General features: G+C 39.6%; 2 protein-coding genes across 8 annotated transcripts in view; one reads left to right on the top strand and one right to left on the bottom strand.

Annotated features, from left to right (window-relative positions):
• The first annotated feature begins 40 nt into the window (after positions 1-40).
• On the top strand, positions 41-10,693 carry LOC146387567 (T-complex protein 11-like protein 1). The gene is made up of 10 exons (XM_084929269.1): positions 41-779; positions 1,435-1,525; positions 1,651-1,780; positions 1,887-2,007; positions 3,150-3,370; positions 4,110-4,246; positions 6,249-6,430; positions 6,765-6,946; positions 8,603-8,775; positions 9,814-10,693. Exons 2-10 carry the CDS (start codon positions 1,447-1,449, stop codon positions 10,044-10,046), a joined length of 1,458 nt encoding a protein of 485 aa, XP_084785395.1. The 5' UTR covers positions 41-779; positions 1,435-1,446; the 3' UTR covers positions 10,047-10,693.
• anks1ab (ankyrin repeat and sterile alpha motif domain containing 1Ab) overlaps positions 10,362-26,794 on the bottom strand; it is a 55,194-nt gene continuing 38,761 nt past the window's right edge. For 3 of the 7 annotated variants that reach the window (XM_084929264.1, XM_084929268.1, XM_084929267.1), the window contains 8 exons: positions 26,561-26,731; positions 24,586-24,723; positions 24,295-24,366; positions 23,458-23,541; positions 23,205-23,342; positions 22,074-22,250; positions 18,701-18,799; positions 14,877-17,845 (listed from right to left, as the gene is read on the bottom strand). In XM_084929264.1, coding sequence (XP_084785390.1) covers positions 17,726-17,845; positions 18,701-18,799; positions 22,074-22,250; positions 23,205-23,342; positions 23,458-23,541; positions 24,295-24,366; positions 24,586-24,723; positions 26,561-26,731 — 999 coding nt within the window. In that variant the 3' untranslated portion in view covers positions 14,877-17,725. Of the gene's footprint in view, positions 13,895-14,876; positions 17,846-18,700; positions 18,800-22,073; positions 22,251-23,204; positions 23,343-23,457; positions 23,542-24,294; positions 24,367-24,585; positions 24,724-26,560; positions 26,732-26,794 lie in introns of those variants that run through there. The other 4 variants (XR_014800297.1, XR_014800296.1, XM_084929265.1 and 1 more) reach the window with 4 other exon arrangements.

The following is a 26,794-nucleotide window of genomic DNA, read 5'->3' on the forward strand; positions in this document are numbered from 1 at the left end:
ACTTGATGAGGGAGGTGAGGAAATTGAATATCATATAAAATAAATATAAAATCCAGTATGTAACAAACCTTGAACCTGAACACACACATAATATAAAAAAAAATTATGGATCGTCTGGTTTATAAAGCATAAAGTAAACAGAACATACACAAAAAAATAGTAATTGTAGAACAGGCCTTTTAAAAGTACTGGTGCAGTATTTGAGTGGTTCGGTATAACGCACTAGTTGACGGTTCACGTTCCTAAGCTCTTTCTCGAAATTGGAACAAAGATGTTTCCAGGTGTTGAGCTCTCATAAGGTTTCGTACAATAGCTGACGGGCGGTTTCCTTTTTGTTTCCACCGAACTATAATGAAGAAACAGGTAGCTCGAGTTTTCTTTCAAACGCAGAGACGAGCAGCGTACAGTACAGAAAACTGCAGCACAGACACGCCCACTGTTTAGATTTGAGAACGGACCAAACCAAAAGAAGTAGCGGCTTTTTTAATGTCTTGTCTTTTTCAAGGTAGAAAATAATTTAGTTCAATGGTTTATTATGTTTATAGCTGCATTTTCTATGTGAACACAGCCACGCATACAGGATAGATGTTGCTGTGAAACAGGAAGGGCGTCTAACATTGTTTAACCATCCCCCCCTTATTGGTGAAAATGGTTTAGTCCAAGTTTGAAACGATGTTTTGAACTGGAGGTTTTTAAACTGCGGAAAGAAACACTGTAACGTTTCTAACATACTACTCACCTCTAAAACCTATACTATATTCTTTAAATAACAGCAACAGGTAAGTTCGCCTTTAGAAAGGTGTCATATTTTCATTTCTGTGTAGTCTTATTTTTTACTTTATTACTTTACTTTAATAAATACGTTTTTACTCATTTTATTTTATGTAATTTTTTGTTAATACTTTAATGTACACATGTAATAGTACATTTTCTGTGTGTGGAGTGTAGGTGTACCCAATTTTACCCTTGTACCCAACTTCATTAGTTTTCTTTTTTTTCCCCTAATAAATAATGTTTAACCTAAATATTTATGTTTATATCAATAAACATATTTATATCAATAGTTGCTATAGTGTGTGTGTGTGTACATATGTATGTGTGTATATATAAATATAGAAAAATGTGTGTTTATATAGATAGAGTTGAATATAGATACAGGACTATTGTACATTTATAGAAAAAGGTGAAAACCCCTTATAATTTCCTAGAAGTAGTCACACTTTATGTTCTTTTTGATCACTAGTCCCCAAACCAGGGGGCAAATCTTTGAAACTGTAGCTGTGCTGTTTCTCATTAAAATATTACTAAAACTGTTGCTTGATTGTTAATCAATTGACGAACAGCCTCAACCATGACCATTTTGAGTGGAGGCGTAGTTAAAACCTGACAAAAGTGACTATTTGTACCACGTTAACGAGTGATTTAAATGTCTAGACTGCTTCTGAAATGCCAAATCAGAGAGAGGGGGCTACTGATGATTCCCCTGCTGACCTTCCCTGTCTGGAAAAACTTGACTCTCCAACAGGTACGTGGCAGTTATTACAGCAGTTATTGTTTTCAGGCACATTCAGGGGCCATTAGTAATTGAAATATTACCACCGTGGCAGTTTTAATTATCTGTGGGTGTGTGTGTCCTGTCTGTGGTGTCAGGGAGCCCACCCACTGCCTCATTATCCAGTCTAATGGAGCTGGAAAATTGTGTTTCCAACCTGAGTCTTGCACATGAGATAGTGGTGAACAGAGACTTCTGCTTCAAACCCCGAAATCCTTCTACAGACAGGCAAGAAAACACTTAACCACATCTACAGTGACCTTGGTTATTCTTAGTTCCTATATTAATGAGTGTTTTTACCCTTGAGCTGTTCTTTTAAACTGCTTGTCTGCAGCCTGGAGGGTAGAGTGACAGAAATCGTTCACCGGGCCTTTTGGGACAGTCTTCAGGAGCAGCTGAACAGCGATCCTCCAAACTACAGCCACGCTGTCCTTCTGCTGCAGGAAGTCAAAACTGTGAGTATCTGGCATTGTAAGGGTCAAAAGGAAAGCACAAACATGATCACCAACCTTACAAAAGGAGAAATTAGCGCTATCTGATCAATAAAGCATTACTTTAATTCACAATGTATTTGTTATGATGCTGTCAAAAATATTCAGGTTTAAAAGAAATGTGAAGACAAAAAAAATCTTACATTTTAGATCTTTTAGGGGTTTATTTTGTAACAATTCAGTCATTTTTAAAGTGACATAAAACAGAAAAATCAGAGAAATACACGTCACAATGATATTACAACAGATTGGGTTTGGCAACTGTGTGGCAGTCCTTTGAGTTTATTTGAGTTTGTACATCACTTTGATGTGTAGAAATCCTGTTGTGGGCAGATGTCCCAGTCCTTTTCACACAAGAAAGAAGCTGAACAGCTGCTTGTTTCAGAGTTTCAAAATTGATGAAATCTTTGTGCCTTACATTGAATGAAAATGTTGGTGGTTGAAAATATACAGTACAAGGGAAGTGATTATCCAGCTCATTTCTTTGATCATACTGAAAAAACAACATTGCATATTTTGAGATGAAACATTAGGTCACTGCAAAGTGTATTTGTAGCTTCTGAGAACCCCAACATATATACCCAGATGTTTATCTTTAATATAGTCACACTACTGCACCTCCACCATTGACAAGGTTTGCACAGCTTTATTTAAGGTTCAGGTTTGGCTGCTTTGAGAGTGTACGTTTACTTAGAGAAGCTCTGTCTTTGCACAATCTTCTATTTCCTGTAAATTTAAATAAGAAATGGAATAAGATCCCTTGAGCACATATGTAGATTTTCATATCTTCTCTTTTGATTCCAAAAAAAAAGGAGAAGAAATTAAAAAAACAGAAAGAAACTGGCCATGTCATCTTTAATCAAACCCATATTCTACTCTACTTTCATCTTAGATGTGTGCTTGTATTTTATAGCTTGTTTAAGATTGTGTTTATCTGCCCAGGGATTGTAAACTTGGTAGTAGCTAAATCTTTATTAAATAGACTTTAAAAAAAACAGTTCCAAGTGACTGTTTGCAGTGTATTATATTAAAAGAACTGGATAAACTGAATATTTCCAAACAAAACATAACATGTTAGTGAAAACAGACATTTTTCTTCACATTAGATGCTTCAGTCCCTGCTCTTGCCTGCTCACGTCAGACTGAGGTCTCAGCTTGACGAGGTGCTGGATATGGATCTGATCAGGCAGGAGGTCGACCACGGGGCTCTGGACCTCCACCGACTGGCAGAATTTGTTATCAACACCATGGCATCTTTATGTGCTCCGGTGCGTGACCCAGAAGTCAGAGCACTGCGGGATCTCAAGGAACCTGTGGAGCTCCTGAGGTAAGAAGCAGGTTAACAACACCTGCACCGAATAAACTTGTGTCTGACATGGAATCAGTGGCAGGCTGTGGCCGTGTATTAAATCCAGCATGCAGCAAGCTGTATTCCTGTAATGACATCACTTGCAGACCACATTATTACCATGAAATGTAACGTAAAACCGAATTAATATACATTCACTGATCAGTTTTCTGCTTAGTAATGCAGTACCAATATAAGATAAATCCAAACTTTTTTTCAGTTGGTGTGAGTTTGGATGCTCCGTTCTGCAGGAATACCTCTCATAATGTCCAATTAGAACTAAAAATAATCCTCAGTATGTGCAAATATTTAAAAGTGCTTGTAAATTCTTGTTTTAAAAATAGTATAAATCCCACCAGAATTAACAAAATCTATTTAAACAATATAAAGATGCAAATCTATTAATTTATATCCAAAGCATCTATATATTGTGCTGAAGAGATATTAACTAAAATTGAACTTTGGCCAAGCTGTACTATCATGTAATACCACTTTGCGCCACATGATGATGCTGTGAGTTGTGTAACCTTTATTTAACTGGGCAAGTCCTTTGCTCTAGTGATGACCTGCTATTACTTGAGGAAATGCATGTAGAGCTAAAGTATCCAATTTTTAAAACATCTCCAAACGCGTATTAAAATTCTGCCCCCTAGTGGTTGAGGTTACCTTATTTCCAAGAATGTCAAAAAAGGTTTTACTCAAACATTATTCCTCCCAGGGAGATCTTCCATGTCTTGGGTCTCATGAAGACCGACATGGTTAACTTCACCATTCAAAGCCTGAGGCCTCATCTCATGCAGCAGGCCATACAGTACGAGCGGGCAAAATTCCAGCAGATCCTGGACAAGCAGCCAGGTGAGAAGGGATTTCATTTCCAGCACTCTTCAATCTTCAACTTCACTGGTGCAACGAGTGATAGATGAAGGTGACTTTGTGAGTGCTACATTTATGGTCGCTAGATATTTCAGTTTTCAATTAAACCTCTTTTGACCCTCGTCTCTCTAAAGTACCATCCTGCCATTTTTCTGCTTCTCATATATTGGGGTAAGGAGTGGGACAGCCAATCCCTGAACTGAGTTTTTGGCTCATGTACTGTGCTTCTGTAGCGCTGGCTAATCAGAGTAACTGGCAGCGTGACAGTCACTGGTGCTGAAAAAGCCATGTTAACATCCATCCATTTATTTTGCTAATCGCTCATCCAACTTAGGGTCATGGGGGGAGTTGCAGCCTATCCCAGCTGTCATATGGTCAGAGTCGGCCTTTACAAAAGGCTGACAAAGAGAACCACACAGTCTCACATCCACACTTAGTTGTTTTGTTTTGGGTTGTTTTTTAATGTAATTGTTTCATCTAATAAACTCCAGAGTAGACAGCATGCTTATGGAGTCACTAGACAAATAATCAGTAACAGCCGTTTAGGATATTGACCCCAAGTGGTCAAAGTGGGAATTAGAATCGTGTAACTCCCCGTGGTTTGATTTTCAGGATTAAAAAAATTAACCTGCAGTGGGAGATTTTGGCCAAACAATTTTTTTCTCACTACTCTGGTGAGTAGTTTAAAGACTGAAAAGTCTAAATAGTAAGCAAGATCATGAGTTAAGCAAAAGAGTTTTATCACCTGGGAGAGACACCTGGTGCAATCCCATGTGAAGCCTTTGTTGGGATGGCTGGAGCGTATTCCAAGTGTCATCGAGTGACATGTCGAGGAAAAGGAGAAGACAAGACGGGTCCTTTTTAAGAGCAGCAAAAGAAAAAAAAAAGAGCGATGGTAGCCAAGGAGTACAAAACCCAGAGAATCAGTTATGGACATTAGTTTATTTATAAGTTAGCAGTCCAGCCTTATATTATGTGCATAGGTACAACACTCTTATCGAATGTTCTAGAGCAGGGGTGTCCAACTCCAGGCCTCAAGGGCCGGTGTCTTGCAGGTTTTAGATATCACCCTGGGTCAGCACGCCTGAATCAAATTATTAGTTCATTACCAGCCCTCTGGAGAACTTCAAGACATGTCAAGGAGGTAATTTAGCCATTTAAATCAGCTGTGTTGGAACAAGGACACATCTAAAACCTGCAGGACACTGGTCCCTGAGGCCTGGAGTTGGACACCCCTGTTCTAGAGTCATCACACCAATCAGGTTTTCACCAGCCGTCTCTAACCAGAAACCACCTTTTACTGGGTCCAGCTCCTCCACCACATCCGACACCAGTTCCACAGACTTAACTCCAAGGCTATAGTCCCAGGTCAATTGCAAATGTAACATAAAAGGTCAATATATGCTGATAGATTACTCTTCATAAAAAGACAAAGTGGGATGGATTGATTTTAACAGAGCACCACAGTCTTAGACTAAGGTAGGTGTGGGGAAAACCACAGAGGTAAATTTAACAAATTATTGTGCTTTAAAGGTGCATATTTAAATATGTAAATAATAAGTGCAAACACATACAAGGTAAACGCAGATTTAGCAAAATAACCCAAGTATGAATTCACAGCTAATCCCTACATGAGTTTCTAGTTTCTACTGAATAGAGCATGTTTATTTTTTTAAATGATGGTCTCATTAGTTTAAAAATTGATGATAAAGCAGGGGATGCTTTAAGTTGCATGGAGTTATTGCTCAGTTTCTCAGTCGATCTCCGCCTCAATTGTCGCAAAGTCTAAAATGGGGATGGTGAAAACGCTCAGCTCGAGGCTTGACAAACCACAGTGACATAACCATGGCTACATCCATCTTTAATGAACAGTCTATGGCTCTGTCTCGCTCAGTAGCCATGATTCACTTAGTCGGTCTCATCTGTGTAGTTTCAGTTTTTTAGTATATTTTTAATCATTTTATAATTTGTCACTTCTCTTCAGATTCTTTGGACAATACCACTGCTTGGCTTCAGGCAGCAGCATCTGAGGTGGTGTCGCTGTGTGAGGCGCAGTCTGATTCTCCCGGTCCTGACAGCCGCGGTCCTTTCAGCCCCACCGCTGTCCTCAACCGGGCCTACATACGTCTTCTCCACTGGGACCCACAGGACCAGAAATATCCTGAGGTCAGCTGCCGTCTGAAAAATTACATCACGCCCATGCTTTTCATCGGACCCGGTGATATTTTATTGATTATGAGGGAATGTTCAGTTTGCCTACCCATTCCTCCTCACTGGTTAAAAGCATGTGAACTGATTTTAGACGCTGCATTAATATAATTGATGAATCATGACAGTTTGCATTTAATATACTCTATGACCCCTGAAAATTCATCAATTACCTGTGGCTTCGCAATCTTATTTAGGGTTATAACCATTAGACTCTTTATTGAGGTATTGATTTCATATTTATGCTGAAAACATTGCCCCCTTGTGACCCCAATCTGCCTTCCACGCACAGACCATCCTGATGGATCGGGCCCGCCTGGATGCTCTTGGTCAGCGGCTCCAGATGTTGGTCCTGGAGGCGTCGGTGCTGCTCTTGACTAACGCTCAGTGCGGCCGCGTCGTTTTCTCCCTGCAGGGGTTTGTAGGTAAACTCAGGCAGTCCATCACTGCCCTGCTGGAGGGCAGTCACACAAGGTAAGAGGAGGATGTGGTGATGCATGTACTGGCTGTCACAGGGAACAGGTATTGTATGAGAAAGAAACCAATGGAGGTGACATGAGGCAACTAGCTTGTCAGAACAGATCCAGCTAACCTCATTCTTTCTGTTCAAGAGAGGGCGTGTCATGATTAGCGGATAAATGTGGAACAGCAGCTTGTAATGTTCGAGGTCTGCTTGCACTCTGGTCCGAGCTGCAATAAAAGGCAGCACAGGCTGTTTCTGCCTTAATCGCCTTTGTTACAATGTGGCAGTATTTAAAGACCTCGGCTGTTTTTTAACCCTCCGTAATATGTTCATGCGATCATTATTTAAATGCCAGAAGAGAAATCCTGAGCAAAATTAGAAGCCATTGCCATGGTTGAACATTTCTGCTTTGGTATGTTGTAACAATGAATATCTCAAACTTGGCCTGGATTCATAGTTGACAAACTTCAAAAACTGAACCAATCAACATGCGAGATGAGGCTAACTTGTTAGAGCTGTTTAGGGGTACGAAGTTTATCTAACATTAGTGAGGAATTATCAGCTATAATCAAGCCTGAATGTTCAGATCATCTATGAACTCTATGAACTGGATCTGTTTTATGCATATACTGTTACCATGGTGGATGCTAATATTAAACATGACCAGAGTTTCAAAATAGAGCAGTCCTAGACCGCATATCTCCGCCATCGCTGAAGACGACCTCAAATCAATTTCATAGATTTGAAAAAATGTTTGAATTATTTTGTGATGTTTTCTTGAAAAAATGCAAACAATATTTGATATTTGGCAAGTTCTCCAATTTTGCCAGAAATTGGTTTGTTTTGTTGTATTTTTAAAACTCTGGCTCTAAGTTTTGTCAACAAGAGCAGGTATCCTTAATATGGTCATAGCGCAGCCTGTGAGCACAGAAGCCCCACCTACCTGCTGTTCAAACCGTCTGTTTGACAGCGACAGCCAGTCAGAAGAAAGTTGGCTTAAAAGGGAGCGTGGTCTTAGAGTTAGAGGAGCTAACACTGTTTGTTTGAGACAGTAGAAGTAGTAGAAGTGGAGTAAGGAATATTTTGAACTTCCCCAACTTTAAAATGATGGAGCCTAAATGAGGATAATAGTTCCACTTTAAAATTTCTAACACTGTAGAAGCTGTTCTGAAAAATTGAGTTCCAGACAATCTGGCATTTGCTCTTCAAAATCTATTTCCATGTCAAACATCTGTGGCTCAATTACTCCTACGTTAGTTTTATCATTGCATAGCAGAAAGTAGTCTTTCAGTGTTAACTGTCAGAGCAAAGCAGATATGCCTCAGCAGCAGGCAAGCAGCAGAAGAGGTGAGAGGAGACAGAAGATGACATTAATTTGCATTTTCATAAATACGCATCTACTAAAAAGAGGCAAGGGTGTAGAATTATATCGAAGCCATTTTAAGGAGTGCGCTCATGGAAACAAATGTGTAATTGTGAAAAACAAAGATGAGTTTGTAGGAGTTTAATCAATGGGCAGGAGAGGAACTTTAATCAAAATCCTGCTCTTGGAGAACTCCTTTATTACTTCCATCACTGTCTAAAAATAGTTGCGTAGGCCTGTGAGACAATATATGTCTGATGAAGAATGCTGATGGTTGGTCTGATGCCGGTTTCTGGTGCTACAGGGAAGCTGACCTGAAGGGGGCCTTGTTGGGGATTGGGGAGATAGTATTGCAGCAGATGTCTGAAGCGCTGGCTACTCAGGGAAGTGCAGCACTGCCGCAGGAGAGCCAGGATCTGCTGAAGGGACAAATATCTGAGCTGTGGAAACACAACAACCCAGTCTGCGTGCTTATAGGTAAGACAGGATGGGGGAAATGAAATATATCCACATATTGGACTTACATCAGTGTGTATTACTATATAATTTCAGCTGTTTACGTTTTGTAAGGTGTGAGTGGAAAAAAATGGCCATTTAAGACTATTGGAAAAACATTTTTAAAAGAAGTATATTTTACGTAGCAAAAACTCATGTTTGGAGAATCACAATTTTCAATGGACAGATGAAACTAATCAGTTAATTTGATCTTTTTTATTTGTGTAAAATGTCACAAGAAAGACCATGGTGATATCAGGATGTTGAAGCAGATCATGTTCCTTGAAAAAGAAATCCTCAAAGTATTTATTATAAAAACTACAGAGTATTTGCATATGTTTTTTCCTTCTTTTTAAAAAGCAATATTATCTTGTATTTTATATATTATAAGATTATAATATTTATAATACAGATGAGCATCTACTCTGTATTTCTTTATATATTGCTTCCAAAAAGCCAGACTTGAGGTCTTGAGCAATGGTTCTCCACGCTTTCTGAAGGTCTTTTGAACGTGTGCTTTGACTATTGGCTGCTTTTTCCACTCATTTTCAGTCCACTCCTTGTACCTGACCATTTTCACAGGAATATTTTTTGTTTGTTAAACCACTTGAACCTGACTTATGAGTCATTCAAATAAGCACTTAAGGGACAAACCAGTGTTTGTCACACTGTTATTAGCAGCCTGTTCCCATGTCTTCAGTTGAATCTATAAACAACAATATGATTCCAAAGAGCTATTAGCTGAAAACTTGGCATATGTTGGCATGATGTCCAGTGTGTCCTCAAAGACATTGAGAAGGCATCAGGTTTTTGGTTAAGTTCTTACTTCATTAAAATTTAGGATAACTTGGCCAAACAGAGTGGTTAAAAAAAAAGCGGTCCTGGAAAAATATTTTCATTAAGATAGATAAGTACATGTTCCTGCACTTTAATGCTGCTGAGTTTAGATAATCTCTGTTTAAACTTGGATGTGTGCTGCTGCAGAGCTGACTTCTCTCCCTCCTTCTCTCCATCAAACAGGAGAAAGGGTACAGGGTTTCCTCCAGGACACGCTGCGGGGCGGCCCTGGTAAAAGGAGTCCAGAGCTGCCTGCTCCCCTCGGGCTGCTGAGTGCTGAGCTAGTTGAGCTGGGGACGGCCTTTGGGCGAATCGTCCACTTCAACCAAACAGTCTTTGGTCCCTTCTATGCACCCATCCTCAGGAAACTGCTGTTCCAGCCAGTAGGGGCCGAGCCTGGGGAGGACTCGCGCTAAACTGAGGCTGACCCTTTCAGTTTGTAGCTACATTCTTAGGCGATTTAAAGAAACAAAGGCACAGAACCAAACTCCTGTGTTGCCTTATACATATTTACTGCCTTAAAAAAAAACACGTGAAAGAAATTTTAGTAATTCTGACCCAGGTGAAAGCTATAATTATTATATTTAGCCATTTTAAGATGCTGAATGTGAATGATTTTAGAAATCAGAGCACCAAAGAACATATGATGAGTCTGTAAATAATACTTAAGCTTTAATATGTAGCTCTTCATGTTGAAAAATGTTTATGAGTAACTTACCAAAGACAGCATGCACCTTTTCAATATTTTTATTATTATTATTTTTTTTCTTCTTGAATCAAAAATATACTTGTGTTTCTTTCAGTCGTTGACATTGGAGGGGGTATGTGCTACTAAACAAATACCAAAGTGATATATTGTTTCCACCAGCCATTCAAAGACATGAAAACACATGAGCTTGAAAGAAATTATTGTTCACCTTGTTACATTTTAAGCAATATTTCAGAAAAAAACTGTTACAGGATGCACATACAATGGGATAAGTTAAATCCTAAAGGGGTCTTATTTTAAAATTTGTATTTTTTTTTCTTTTTAAAAAATACTAATACGGTTTTTAGTATTTTTCTCCCATTACATGTTATTGTAGTGAAGCTTACAAGAGTCCTGTTTTAAATGTATGTACACGCTAACTTTTCAAATGTTTGGAGTGACTGTGCTATAGCTGACTGCAAACAAGCAAAGGAAGTATTCAGAAACCAATTTGTGCCCTTTTATTTGCTTCTGGCACTATTTTTGTAACCCATTAACAAACTGTATAAAAAAGATGGACATAGCCTTGGGGTCTATAAAGTAAAGCCAGTGCATAAAAGCTTAAACCTAGATTCTTTATAATGGCCAGCAGGGGCCAATTCTGGAAGCAGCCAAAAAAGTCAGACAGTGTACAAGTGAGGAAAAACTGCAGTTCCTTTAGTGACCACTTGTGTCTCCATTGACTCTCATGTTTAATCCACAAGCTTGGTACAAAAACAGATTTGGTCACAACTATACAGTTTTTTTCCCGGCTCATACAATAAATAATAATTATAAATGCAGAAGCAGACAGTTAGTGATTTCATTGGTCGCTACCTTAGTGATGCACCCAATTGTGATGATACAATACCTGGTAACTTGTATTTGTTTTTTAAGAAAAGACTTATTATACTTTCAAACATACTTTTCATAAATAAAATGTTATCTGTCTAATTTATTCAAATTAGTCTTATTTTAGCTCTGCGAGTGACCACTGCATACTGTCGTCCTTTACAGTGACACTTCTCAAAGTGCCTCGAGGCTACTACTGCTGTGATTTGGCGCTATATAAATGAAATTCAATTGAACTTCTCCTTTACCTGCTGTCACTGTGAGCACACCTTTTTATGCATGCGTGGGCCAATAACAGAAACATGAGATGAAATAATACCACATGGAGTTGACAACATGTTACTGTATGTTACTATAGTAATGCAATAAAAGCTTTTTAACAAGTGTTACACTGAGCACAACAAGAGTGAGGACCAGCGAGAGTGAGCAAACAAGAGAGAGAAGCTGATAGAGAAAGCATCCGAGTCTGATCTTTTCAGCAAATAAGTTGACTTATAAGTCATAAATAAACTCCTATTTCTTTGCTTTTAGCTTCCTTCATGTTAGCTTCCTTGCTTTTGACTCATGAAACACAGAAATGAAATTAATTCAGTAAAATATAGATTTAAATTGAACAGAATGACCCATTGGTAGCAGATCCAAATATCAGATCCATCCACCCTTATCTACATCCACCTTTTATATTCAGTCAATCAATTTCAGTAAAGATAAAGTTTATATTAACTTTTGCCAGTGTTGCTTTGTTGTTTTCTAATACTTCATGCTACAGTCACACTAGGTAAAGCAGTGGTAGGAGACCATGGCACGACCAAAATTACTGCATCACGTTGGAATCTTACTGCCTTTAAAATGGTTACTTTAAAGACAGGGAGCACCTCTGCAGTCAGGTATCTTCAAAATGACTTTGGTGCTTCAAGAAAGCGCTAAAGCAGCACAGCCAGTCTGCTATCAGTTTGTGGTTGAATGGAGTCAAGTTGGCAGTTACATTGCATTTGTGAAAATACAGCAATTAAATATGATAAATGAGTGAAAATCTCAAATGCTTCAGGAATTCTCATTAAACAGAAACCGACATTAACTTATATTCACTGGGGCCCAGCAAGCTCCTCAAAGATTTGAAATTCCTCCTCAAATAATCACATAGTTGCTGCAGGACAGCAGGAAGGTTGTACTCATCGGAGTAGACTAACTCAGGTTGTTTGCCAGTCTGTCTGCGTTTATAAATTAAATGGCAATTATTTGACTTTCTGGGGATTATCGGTGACCAATGCAGTCGTCTTGCAGTCCAGTGTGCTTGTCCAGAGGTTTAGGGTGATGCTCGCTCAACCTCTGGTTGACCACTTGGTCGCCACAACTATAGTCAATCAGTCTCCAGTTGCAAAAACTGAATAAACGAATGGATTCAAACACAAAGCAATGGGCAATTTTTTTCCTGCTTTTACTGTAGTGTGACTGAGCTGTTAGGTTTGAGAGCTATGCAGAATGACCCAACATGCATTTTAAAGAGTCAGCTTTTCATTTTCTATTTAAATTAAATTTATACCCATAGCTGGAATGTAGCTAAAATAAAACATTTCTAAAACAATGCCAGTTTTGAAGAATTGTATTCATACGGTTAGCAAAAACATGCAAAAAAAGGACAGGTAATTCTCATTTAACTTTGACTTTGCTATACGTCCCAACAGAACTGATAAACATATACCTGACAGAAAAATGTTTCTTCATGTTGTGCAAATGCTACGTTTACTGTGTTGAATACTGATGTGTGTGTGTGTGTTTTCACCAGGCACCTGGATGCTTGGCTCTGACTTGAATGCAGTTGGAGACATGAGAGAAACAGAGACTGGGGGCTAATCGTTTGTTTAGAATAAAAAGTTGCACCACCCACTAATCTCTTTGGCAGGAGAAAGAGTGAAAGTATAATTGTACGTTAATTACCATGTTTGTTGTATTTGTCACTTTAAATTTTAAACAGCTGGGGTAATGTTTCTGCTTTTAACTACTCAGCCATATAAAAGAAATCAATGCTGACAACAGACGTGAGAGGGATTCTTTAGTCTTTGTATTATTTAATGTCATTAATATAATATTGCTTTCAAATTTGAAACAGTATCACATTTTCATTGACAAACCATACTCTGTCCAGAAACATGGGCAAAGCATTGTATGCTGGTACAGTTTTTTTTCTTTTCCTCTACATTTTGTTACCCTTTAATAATAATTCCCACATTTTCAATAGACCTGAATCAATAGAAATGCTCATTAATGGTCTATATCATTAATGGTCTACAGTGCTCTAAACATTACAGTACCTACATAACAAGATCAGAAAGTCACACGGAGGCCAGGAAATAGACTTGACCTTTCTGAGTGACCTTTCTCAAGACAGGAGTGATACACAGGTCCTGTTTAGCCAGTGATGTGGGACTACCGGTTTACCTTTTAGTCTGTGTTGGGATTCATCTCAGGGGCAGTGGAGGAGCAGGGGATATACGGAGTGAGATCTAAATGTCAGAGTAAGCGCTGGTTTGGCCCTGCACATTGCATAAGGCTTACCTCTCAGTTTCTCTCTAGCTCTTTCAGACTGCTCTGCCCGCTATAACTCAACACACACAAACACACTCGCATCGGCTGCTCCCCTTCAACTCACAGCTTGGTATCCGGAAACTTGAACGCTGGGGCGAGCTACACAAGGAAAACACCAATGTTAAAAAGAGCGGTTACATGCATAGCGATATCATGCCACCAAAACTTGCTTTAAATAGCTTGCTGCTCATTTAAGTGTAATGCTTTCATATTGTGCATCCATAATAGAGCAGGTTGTTTCGGTGACACACAGAATGGGAGAACATACGTGACAAAATGTTGGACGACGATGGCAAAACGAAATGAGGGTGAAGCGCTGAGTTGGCGTGTGACGGGGAGAGGGAACGTAAAAAGCGAATGGCAGGTGAGTGAGAGGAGACGAGACACTGCTACGGTACATACAGAGAGACTGCTCAGGCCAAGTGCATCAAAGGGTACGAAAACACAAACACACTGCCAACATGCAATCGTCAGTGGAAGCTAACAGTTAACAGTCAGAAACAGAGTGGCAATGACACAGCCACGGTACCGCACGCAGGCCGGTTACACCGTAATAAAAAAAATAAAATCAGTCAGCCTCCACGAGCTCAATCCTTCACTTGTCCCGCAGCACACAAAAAACAAGGACAGTGGCCAGTGATGTAAGAGTCCAAACTCCCATGAGGACAGACAGAAACAAGGCATACAGCACGCACAGCAGGTAGTGCACACAGGGGAAAACCCACAGATATGTGTCGACTTCACGACGACCTTTTTTTTTCAGTCACAGTGCAGGAGGAAAATCTTTTAAGAAAGAAAAAAAAAATGGTACCACGCTCTCAGCATTACAAATCCACTCGCATTAACACGACACCAGAGCAACATTTAGATTTGGCTCTTTTAATGTAGTGGAATAAAATCTTTTCACCACCTCAAAGTAACACACTTTGCATGTACTGTACCTAATTCTAAATTGGAGTGAAACAGCATGGATACCTACTCAAGTAATCATGATAATAAGATGCTATGACGGGAAATGTGCATCAGATTGTGCTAGAGGCTCATTAATACACCCAATATTTTTTTTTTAACTTTGTTTACGTTTTGTTTATGTTTTTTTTTTTTTTTGCCTCTGGTAGTAATGTTGGGATTCTTTACAATCCCTTCGTAATCATTCCCCCCAACCCACATTTCAGTTATGCCCCATCTATCAAAAAGTATCACAAAAATCCACTAATGTCAAATTTGCACCATAAGAAAAAAAGAAAACAAGGTCTTAAAAGGGATAGTGCCATGTTTTTAAACACAGTGTTTCTTTTCATTTTTTTTTCTTTGTTTAAACTGACAATAAGAAGAAGCTGTGATTTTCAGGCTCTCAGTGCTACCACGACTGCTGAGAGGCACTGGGCAGTACAAGGCCAGAGCAAAGACTCATCCTGACAAAAACTGTACCATCTCTGCATCAACATCATCCCAGCTAGTCACAGTCAGTTTAAATACAGCAGGAAATAAGAAGTGTTGCCTTTTTTTCTTTTCTTTTTTTGCCTTTAAAGTCTTTTAGAAGCAGGGTGGAGGCGTGCAGTTGTTGGGTGGTGGTGTTCGGGCAGGTCAGGGGATTTTAGTTGATTATAGATAACCGTAATGAAGTAAGGCTGTTGTCCTTGATATTGTCCTTCTGGGTGTGTATGTGTGTATTTGTGTGAGTTTACGAGGTCTCAGTTTTTGGTCCGTTTTGAGTCCAGACATCAGTGATTAGATTCGTGACCGATTCCTTGTGGTCTTTCTATGAGTATTGTACAAATGCGTAGAAAAAACCCCAACAACAACAAAAAGAAAACACAAGTTGTTTGCTGCATGTTGCTGTTTTGTCTTTCATTGATTAATTGTCCATCTTGCATCCCATGCTATCAAAGCAGCCTCCTCATAGTGCTTCACAGTGGTAGATGCCTGGTAAGACAGGACAGGCTACAGATGGAGAAAGAAAAAAAATTATAACTGTCGAGAGGCAAAACAACCAAACAATTGTGTTAATGAAAAAGATATGTTAATAATAATTAAAAAAACCAAAACCTAAATATAAGCTACAGACTTGAAATCTATCTGTGTAATACCAAAAAGACACAATAAAGAAAAAGTTAACATTTTGGAGAATATGCTTGCTGGGAATTATGCAAGGGGACACAACTGTACATTTAATATGGAACTGACTGGATTTACAGGTAGCAGAGCACCTGCTTAATTAAGCTCAGCTGCCACAAGAACAGATACTGAACTGAAAATTTAACTTTCTTTTCAGTAGTTTTTGCTTTATTGGGGTTATTTTGTTTGGTTAAGTTTTATTTTTATTGTATGAATTTATTTAAGCCATTCTTTTTTTGGTTGTGTTTTTTGTTTTGGTTGCTATAACACAAACATTTACCAACTTTTGGGATAAACTAAGTAGAAATGCTTTAATCTGTTTGGCATACAATCTTATAACTAGCTAACCTGCCTTTAGAAAATGAAACACAATCAGCACCACTAAAGCTCCCTAACGATGTGGCTTGTTTAACCCAGCGGTTCTTAAACTGTGGATGGCATACCCTGATGGGACTTTCAGAGCCATTGCAGGTCAGGTGTGAGTGACTAGAGAAGGAATGGGGAGGGAAAGTAAATTGAACAACTGTATAGGGAAAATAAACAAGTTTATCTCCTGATGCTGCTGTAGTGACTTTTATTTTGTCAACATTTAACTTGGTTAAAGACTGGTGAGGGCTTATTGAAATTTGGGATGCGGACTGAGGTTGTTATAGTTAACTTAAACTGAATGGAAAAACAAAAGCTAGGTTTTCATGCAAGCAACACATTTCAACAGCAACTTTTACTTTGAAAGTGAATGGTCACTCTGTGCACAATTAGCAAGTGTTTGCAGATGGGTTGGCATCAGTGGCAATCTCCTGGAAACCAAAACAATCGCAAAGAAAGTTGCACGATGGGCTATAGCAAACAATTTCACAGTGACCCCAATAACCTCAGCAACCATTACACTTTTTTTCCCTAGTAACTGGAGGTTGCCAGGGTGGGAGAGGAGGGGTCGCCTGTGTCTAGGCTGGTGTGAAAACTAAAACGTGCAGTATACTTATAATCTAACCTATCTAATAATATTAGACCGTTTCTTTAGCTATTTGTTAAATAGCTGAAATTTGTTAATATTCAGTGGGAGAATGCTTTGGTGAATGTGCTTATTGAGACTGGTATATGTAGTCTGTGTGATTTCTGTTTCAGCTTCATATTAACTATACACCTGTGAGACTGTTGTCAATATCCTCACGTAATTCTCTGCTAGACATATTTCCCAAAACGTCTAACAGAAAACCATTTTTAAAATAATATAAACTCAACACTTCTGGAAATACTTCAACTTGCCTTTAGCCAGTGTGAAGTCTAGACAGAGCAAGAGAAAAAATGAGCATGCCTGTTTTGCCTGTGGAGAATCAATTAAAAAAAAAAATGGCTTGAAAGAGGAAGAATAATAAAGATGCAACCTCTGGGAGCTATCGGGGATTTGGAGGCAGATGCAAGTTGTCAGGAAGAGGAGGATGAGGAGGAAGAGGCAGTTTGGTTGAGAGAGCGGGGCCACTGTAAAATGAGATCAGTCCAGGATCATCCGTTCCAGAGCTCCGCCATTGGCTGTAGCAGCAACAGGCGACGGAGGCTGCCAGGGGGTGTTGGGGAGGCATGGGGGAGCCGCAGGAGTGTTTGTCATGGCAGGTAGGAGGTTGGTTTGGGTCGCTGGGCAGGGCAAAGGAGGGTGCAGGAGTAGGCAGCCCTGAGGGATGCTATACCATCACAGTGAGAAGGCACGGGGCTCACATGTATATATGTGTGAGTGTGAGAGATAAATAGAGAACCGGATGCAGGGGCAGAGGAAAATACAGGGGGGTGCAGAGGGGCGGCTGTGGGAGTCCGGCCTCAGAATATGGTGGTCTCGTACTTGGTGCTGACAGGGCGCCTGTTGGCGTCCCGCTGGTCCAAGAGCCAGGTGGTGCTGCCCAGGGACTGCATGTCTGGGTCCATCTCCAGGGGGTCGATCTGCCGGGGGAGGGAGGGAGGAGGGACGAGAGGAGGGCGTGAGACGTGTGGCAGTGGAGGCCATTGCGCCACACTGACAAGTCCTCAGCTCACACACGTGCATGTGGATTAGAGGTACAGTCCAGTGATCATGTTATAATCACAGACACTCAGGGCTCAATCCACAACATGGATGATGTCTGACAGAAAAGACCCTCAGCCTGTATAAGCAGCGGCAGTAAAACCAACAATACGACCCTCTGGGAGTTAAAACATACGCTGATTAGTAGTTCAAAAGCACCATGCTCTACACCATTGGCTACTGTCATAGCACAAACGGCAAAGACACATAATTCTACATGCATTACGCTGAGTAATTTACTTAGAAATACATTTGACTTTTAATTAGCTTGAAAAAAATCTCAATGTAGACGTTTGGCAATCTGAAATTTCCTGCTTATGAAAGACACCTTCAGTTGAAAATATCTTAAAAAGACACAAGAATTGAGAAACAGTTTAAAACCATCGAGCAGAAACAACTTCAGCCATCATGTTATTGACGCAATGGGCTAAACCCACACTGGCATAATTTAGCCAACAGTCTTCATATAAAGACAGTAAATCACATCAATGAGTCGCTCGTCCCCGAATGGGTTTAACCACAGAGCTAATTGCATTTTAACACTAAAATGTAAGATGAAGATGAGAGATGGGAAAATAAAAGGATGAGGTTCATGGTTGAAATACTAATAACCACACAACGTGGAGGCGAGGTGCACCGAAGCACTCAGATGCAAGAAAAATAAAGAGGAGAGGGAATTGTGTGTAAGAAGATGCATGATTAAGGATTGAATAGAGGAAAGGAAAGAGAAGGACCTGGACTCCAGGGCTAACAGAGTGCAACGGGAGGAAGGAAGGACGGTGGGTAGTACACGTGTGACAGTGACAGCAGCGGCATTCGAGCAGAGGGGCACCCTGGGAAGCAGGAGGACCAAGAAGACAAGAATAAAGACATGTTAAAAAAAGAAGAGCGCAGAGGGACAGAGAATTTATATGCACTAAACAGACAGTGTAGAAATCCAGAAGCAGCAGAACGAGCAGTTCATTATCTGTCCTTAAAGCTCAAGAGGGCAAATTTCTCAGCATCTTTGAATTTTCTTGTCATTGACTGTTTACTTAACCCTGTCCATGACTAGTGACGGTCCAATTATAGCTTAGCAGCTCCAGCTAGGCATGGCAGTATTTATTTATACTTGTGTCATTTTTGGCCCTCCATATGGCAGGTCTGTGAAGCGTTGGATTTCTCCACTTGCTCAAGTGGCGTGCATGTGGCTATAGTAAAGATGGAGCAAAGTGTGAGGAATTCATCTACGAGTGTTTATACTGTTTAAAGAAATCAGCAGCATGCCCAGAAGACTAGTTTAGTACCTACAAACCTACAATAACTGTGCATGCATCTGATTTGAGAAATTAACTGTCCAGGGTAACAGTATTTCTATAAATTGTTCAAATTCACATATCAATATTTGTCAGTGATCCCAGTGAAGCAATTATATACTGGAAACAGCTATGAAGGTTGCATCAGTGTTGTTTCTATATTCCAATTTAAAAAGCAAACAAACACACCAAAGATTACAAACTTATTCCCAAAGCCAAGAAACTCAAGCACATACATCATTATTAAGAAATCCACTTTGCACTGTTCCTTTACTGAGTGCATCCTGGGGTCTGTCAAAGGTTAACATTACTGGTTAGGCCCTTTTCTTTATTGAATATGGGCACATTTACACTCCAGCTAAAGTTACTCAAGTAAGCAACATTTGATCATCACGCTCATTAACAGTGGAAGCTTTGTAAAGCATTTTTCGAAATATTTTATCCACAGCACAGATAAAATACTAGGGTTAGCTAGCTTTAGACACGACAAAAAATATTCGTGCATAGATGATGAGCTGGCGAAGTTTGTGAAATTGAGCCAGAGATGTGCAGCTTTTGAATCTGTCTTAGCACACTGGTTTAACAGTTGTTTTCACTTATGTTTACCATTTTCTGCTTTATTTCAAAGCTCTGACACTAAATGGGCAAACACTCAAATATTTTGGTTTCCTAATATGTCATGTCATTGAGTACTATTTAACCCAATAACAGTAATGTATACACAGTGTTGGGGAGTAACGGAATACATGTACCGCCGTTACGTATTTAAAATACAAAATATGAGTAACTGTATTCCGTTACAGGTATTGTTTAAAAAGGTGGTATTTAGAATACAGTTACTTTGTTGACATAAATGGATTACACGGCGGTACTTTCCTGTTTCATACTGTGGCGGGTCAGGACTGTTTGGGTTTTGTTTGACAGCTACGTTCTGTAGTTCCAGGTGGCAGCGTTGCGGTTGCCATGGTTACAGGGTGACGCTCTCGCTCTGCGTGTTTCCTGGGCGAGAGAGCGCCTTGTTGTTGTTGTTGTTGTGCTAAGCTAATAGGCAGAATACAGAATGTAGCATCATGGGCAGTGTAGTCCGTGCTGCAGGGAGAATGCACTGCCATACTCGTTATGTGTCTGTGAGCGTGAGGTGGGAGAAAAAGGAGAGTCGAAAAGTATGAGTTGTCATCGAGCAAAAACGGGAGCTGGAAGCATGTAAATATAATAATAACCACTGCAGCCAAGAAGAGTGCCTGACGAGCCCAGTTGTAAGTAAGCTCGTTCGTGTTTTCCTCCGAAACAATAAGTTCCGTTGGAGCAGCCTTTCAACGCCTCTCTGTCTCATGCAAGCAGAGTTGACCCAGACAACAAAGTAAAGCTATTTTTCGGCTACGAGCCCGACACGGAACCCGTATTAGCCAGAGGTCCCTTTACTACGGTTCGGAGCCGCGGACCTTCAGTAATAGTAATAAATCACACAGCAATAGTACATTCACGTAGTTGTAAAATGCATGATAATATGTTAAGTAATCCAAAGTATTCAGAATACGTTACTCTCATTGAGTAACGTAACGGAATATGTTACAGAATACATTTTAGGGCATGTATTCTGTAATCTGTAATGGAATACATTTTAAAAGTAACCTTCCCAACACTGTGTATACATGTCATCTAATGACATGTGTTTTAGTCACTGCATTATTTCTGATAACTATGTATTTTAATGATAATAGTAGGGTGGGGCTTTTCCTGGCGTAAGAAATACACCGACCAATCGCAACTGGATTTCTTTAAGGGAAACAGCCATTAACAAATCTGGCCAATGGGCATACACTGGACTTTTTTTTCATTTTGAGATTCATACTTAAGATTCCTTTACAATATTTTTGTTTTAAAACAAGAGGGGAAAAAAACCTGACAGTAACAGTTGATAAATATTTTTTGTTTTAGGAAATATTGTCTTTATGCAAACTACAGAGGACAGGGCTTAGCAAACAGTCAATCTCTTCTTAGGTAAAATACATGAGAAACCTTCATGATTGTCACAGTTTTTGTTTCAATTCACTTGGTAGCAGCGAAGTGTATTAAAACAAATCGCAGCTGACAGAAATCAGCCCCCCCCCCTTCTCATCTAAAACTTAAACAACCAGCAGGCTCATTATGCAGCTCTGTGATCACTCCATATATTATCCTTGCAGGCAGGTAGTAAAACAATGTGATTTGTGTCTCTGAATAAGCAAGTGGTCCAGCAGTGTGTGTGTGTGCGTGCTCCTAGTGGCGGCTGTGCAGCGCTCTCAGGTGACAGTGATCACTGAGTGCTTATTATATGCAGCCTGAAAGGTCAATACATCAATGCTCAGGGTATACCTGAACATTTATGCAGCACACTCAATCAGAAGTGAGGAAGCAGCGGGTGGTTCTGACCAACGAGGCTGTGCACAGGCTTAGAAAAATCCCAGAGGAAATCACCCACCTCCTCCCACCCCCCTGTTAGCAACAAATAAAAGGAATCATTCATCACGCTTCACATATGCACAAAGAGAAAGTCTCCTCTGATTGGAGTGACTCACAGAGCAAAGTAATGACTCATCACTTTCTACCACACGCACAGCAAATCCTCCTTTGTAGGTGGCCCATTAGGGGTTCAGCAGTGGAGAAAAAGTGGGTCACAGGGTCTGTCTACCTATTTTGAAGTATGACTGCACAATATGTTCCTTCACACCCGCTTTCCTTTTAACGTGTAGAGTAACCTCACCACTCAAATGCACTCAGAGATGCACACATTCGCCACGATTTTCTTAAGGTTTTATAGGCTGGTACTCACTGCTGATCTTCGCATGCTGCTCCAGGACTGAGATACAGGACGGCTGGTTTTGGTGTCTATGACCTCAGAGCCCAGAGATGAAGGAGGCATGTAGTGTCTCGCCCTGGACTGAATCGCCATCTGATAAGCCACCTCAAATGCCTGTCCCAGCGTTAGGATGATCTCGTAGGTCTGTGTCTGTGTGAGTGGAAAATAAAGATTCATTGTACTGAAATATGTGACGAAAAGCAAAGCAGGCATAAACAACTTTTTAACAGCTGACTTTAAATGACCGCACACAACAAAGACAAAATCTTTATGCACTTTGCTTGTGTGCTCAGTAAACATTTAATTTCCATAAAAAACACAACTAAGCACCTTGTATTAGTTACGCTACAAAGCTTGGACTAAAAAAGTCTTCTGAACGTGTTACAGTATTTGTTTTGAGTTAACCACTATTCAGTTTGGTTTGCAAACACTTGTTTTCAGCAAATTCACAGCACACAAAAGCGCTGCTCTTCACATTTTTAGGATAATTACTTTGTATAATTATCCACAGGCTCTTGTTTAAATATGATGCATTTACAGAGAAAAGCTAAAGCAGTTTTTAATCTGACATTCTGTGCATGGAGGAACTGTGTGAAGTATAAATAATCGAGGCTCAGCAGTGGTTTTTTTGGTCCTGTAAAGATCTTTTTCAATGCAGTTCATTAAAAAAACAAACAAACCCACAAACAAAAAATGTTTCCCTGCAGTTAAAGTGCCCCCACAGTGGTCGAGCTGCCAAAAATGAAACCTCACTGCTGACCTTTTAACAGACCTTTCGACTTAAATGACAACATAATTTGTGCTTGTGCATGGAAATGCCATGCATAGCAGGAGTGGGTCTTTAATCAAGCTATTTGATGAGCCAATCAAGAAAATAATCCATAGGATGCTCAAGACAGGTTTAACTGCAGGATATCTGACGTCCTACAAGGGGACATTTTGGTTTTCTTTCTTTATTTACCAAAAATTTGCAAAATGTTCCACAATGATATGAAAATATGGGGCTGTCTATAGTGGATTATTTTAATATATTAGCATAATTACAGTGTGTTATGCTTATAGTTCTAATTCTATTAAATCAATCACAGGGCTGATGTTACTCACCACTTCCACAGTGCTGAAGACATGACAGAAGTGGTGGCCGCTCTTCAGATCCTTGGTAATGTATGCAAATGTGCAGAGGTCATCTGGGTCTTGCGCGGCACATGAGATGTTCCTGATCTCATGTTCTGCTACTATAGTCTAATGAAGACAGGAATGAAGTGAGCGCTAAACGGGAATCAACCACTAATGGACAGTGAGAAAGTCGACAGCAGTGTTTGCATTGGACAGGTCAATAATCAATAATTCCCATTACCTTTGTGGCTGCATCGATGAACTTAACACCTCTATAGGTAATGGACAGTATGACAACTGGACCCTTTTTGGAGTCCTTGGATTTCTGGAATAGATACAAAAAGAATAAGTGAGAAGAAAGAAAAAAATCACTGCCTGTTTTGGAGAGTTTATTAATTGTTATGACGTATAAAAACACTTTTCAGTTATTCTTGAAAAAGATGGAAAAATTAAGGTTTTGTAGTACTAAACCCAGATAATAAAGCCGTAAATCTTTGTCCATTCTCCTACAATTTAGGCTTTGTCCTGTTTTATACTTCTTTTTTCTCTCTTCTTTCCCCTCATGTTTTCACCAGTCGCAGCAGATGACTGCCTCCCAACCCCGAACCTCGGCTCTTTTGGGCCAATATGGCTGATCATCTCCTTTATAATAACCTGAACACAGATCATGAACCAACAGTACTGCTGCTCACATGAAAACAAGCAACCAAGCTAAAGGTTTAGTTTCAGCTGTTTGCTGGCAGATACATCTAGTTGTTACTTTATTGTATTTTAGTGGACTTAAAAATGTATTTATTATTGGATTGATGGCATGAACTAGCGTGGTGTTTGCCCACAATGTAAATTAAAGTAGCAAAAAAAACAAAACAACCGGCAAGAACCTGTAAGAAAAAAAAAGGCTTTTTAAACCTTATTTTGGGGAAATACCACCAATTTTTTCAAATTTAAAAAAAAAAGTATGTTTAACTGGTTAATCTATACATAAAGTTATAGCTCTCTCCCCAACCACGCGTCAGCGTTGGGTGTTACCATGATGGCTTTTACATTTGCTCTTAGAAGGACATTGATAAATACTTACCCTAATTTTAGCACAGGCATCTTGTGTGGACTCAATCCCTCGTAGATCCCTGATTATCAATGATCCTAGATACTAGAGGAAAGAGTCAAAACACAATTTAAAAAATGATTTTAAAAGTTGGTGCTGGCAAACGAAGTCAACTACAGACACAGACGGGCCATCGCAAGCACAGGATGTATTTGAATTAAAATGTCCTACACTATTTCTTGTTTAATAGTGTTTAATAGTCCATCTATAACATATTTACAGCATATTCTGGCATCTATGCTGAAGACAGTAAAAGTGACTTACTGTTGCCTCGTACCCGCAGGAGTCCAGAATAAGTTTCTCAGGCTGGTGATGCCAGGCGGAGACCGTGGCATAGGTAGCAGACTGGCTCGGCGGCCGGAGGTTTAAACGAGACTCTTTATGCCGGTCGCTGTGTCTGTCCTGCACAGATGCAAATGAACAGGCTGCTAAATGCAATAAAGAGAACAGACTGATCCAAGAACAAAATATTCTCTGCCTTGTGTTCAATTTTTGTAGATATTAAAGGGGATAAAATGCTATTTTTTCCAATGTTTTGCAGGATCTTTGTAACCACACTCATTTCAAATACTAATTTGTGCATCCATCAAGTTGGCAAGGTAAAGGGTTTCTGACCGCTGAACATTAGTGTGAAGGCAGATGTCTGGTCAGCAGTTTAATGCAAGTCTTTTATGCTAGGAAACTAATAAATATTATGCATGCTGGGCCTTAAGGTCAGTGTAGGCTGTGCTCAGTGCTTTCATGAATCACTGTCAGAGTAAAATATACTTATGATGATCATTACACACTAAGATTTTATGGAAATTGTAAGTATTGATTTTTATACAGCAGTGGTACCATATTCCCTTTCCTTATTTGTGGATGCTCCTGTGTGCTTCCAGATTGGCCTCAGTGAGTCAGAAAGCAGCTATGCCAGCTTGACTTTTTGTGTTGTAGTTTGACCTTTAACAAATGCTAAGATTTGATCACTGTGTTATTCTTGGTTTCTTTTCTTAAAGAAGACAATAGTCAACAAAGATAAAAAAAAAAAAAAATGCTCAATGGCACTTCATGTCTTTTTTGTTTTTTCTTCCTTAGACTACTTCATCACAATGAACATCGATTTATTTATTTTTTTTAATATTTTACACATATTTTCTATATTCTATTTATCAGTTTGGGGACTTAATGGAAGTTAAGATTAGCTTAATTAGGTAAAATTACACATATTTACATATATGACATAAACTCAAGTTTTTGTTCATTAAGAATCAGCAGTGCTTCAAATGTTTATTTGGACAGGGAGAAAATATCAGACAGATGATTAAATATGACATTGAGTTTTCCAACTATATTGATTCAAAATGTCAGCTCCAAAATGTGGGTTTCCAAAACTTTCCATCGACTGTATTTTCTACGTACATCTGAGCACATCCTTAAGACTAGAGCCACAAGGTGGGATGAGCTGATCAGGATATCTCCAGGACATCTCCTAGTTGAGGTTTATCAGGTATGTCTAATCAAGAGGAGAGCATCAGGCAGACCCAGGACATACTGGAGAGTTTATATATCTCCAGGACTAAGGACTAAGCAAGAGCTGTAGGAGGTGGCTGAGTGGAAGGATGTCTGAACATCTGTGCTTAGACCTGGCTACGCAGCAAAAATACAATGTAAAAACCCAACAACCTTGAATGCACCTCTGCTTTTTTCACTGGTTCTAGTTACATTTTGCTTTAATCAATCACTCTGCACATCCACCCTTCAATGCAAAACTTAGTTTTACATCCGGACCAGCACAACACATTTAACTTTCGGCAGCATTTATTTATTTGTTTCTTTTATTTATTTAAAAAAGAAAGAAGAGGTCAGAGTGATGTGATTATTTAAGATGAAATACCAATACCCCCAAAGTTATTTCTACTTGATAACAAGCAGGAAACAATATGAGCCTCAGTACCAAGAAAAACCCAAATGTTAGACACTGGATAAGACAAATGATGTCAAACCTATGGCTAGAAAGACTAAATATACTGTAAATATTATGTATGTTAGGTATGGAGGTCAAACAAGGGTTTGTAGAAAAGGCTTGCAATTAATCTGATTGACTTATTGTCAATGGTTTTCTGTCTGCGGAAACAGAGAACAGGCTGTTTTCTTTTCATCTTTGTCGTTTCTTTGTGCCTGATTGTGCTCCTGCATCTGCTGAAAGCAACAGACATTGTTGGAGAAAAGCATTTAGGTAAAAGAAGGTGGCACTCACTACAGAACGTGGCCTCTCGCTATAAGAACGCAGAGATACACTACAGTCTTGGTCGACTCCTCTTCGCCTCCGATCTGACTCGGTCAGGGGAAGGAGCATGTCCATGGAGCGACTGGTGTAGGGGTCCAGCTGACTCAGGGGAGATGTGGTCTGGGATAGGAGGTCATGGAACTGCCATACGCATCGACAGACACACACACACACACACACACACACACACACACACACACACAC

The sequence above is a fragment of the Perissodus microlepis genome, chromosome 5 (assembly GCF_051167445.1).
Source record: "Perissodus microlepis isolate ML-2025 ecotype Zambia chromosome 5, ASM5116744v1, whole genome shotgun sequence".
NCBI lineage: Eukaryota > Metazoa > Chordata > Actinopteri > Cichliformes > Cichlidae > Perissodus > Perissodus microlepis.

What these genes read in the sequence shown, in the direction of transcription:
- LOC146387567 (XM_084929269.1), top strand. Translation starts at nt 1,447, where the DNA reads ATGCCAAATCAGAGAGAGGGGGCTACTGATGATTCCCCTGCTGACCTT. An exon ending in AGGACCAGAAATATCCTGAG is followed by an intron (nt 6,431 to 6,764) that starts GTCAGCTGCCGT and finishes TTCCACGCACAG; the next exon opens with ACCATCCTGATGGATCGGGC. An exon ending in CCCAGTCTGCGTGCTTATAG is followed by an intron (nt 8,776 to 9,813) that starts GTAAGACAGGAT and finishes TCCATCAAACAG; the next exon opens with GAGAAAGGGTACAGGGTTTC.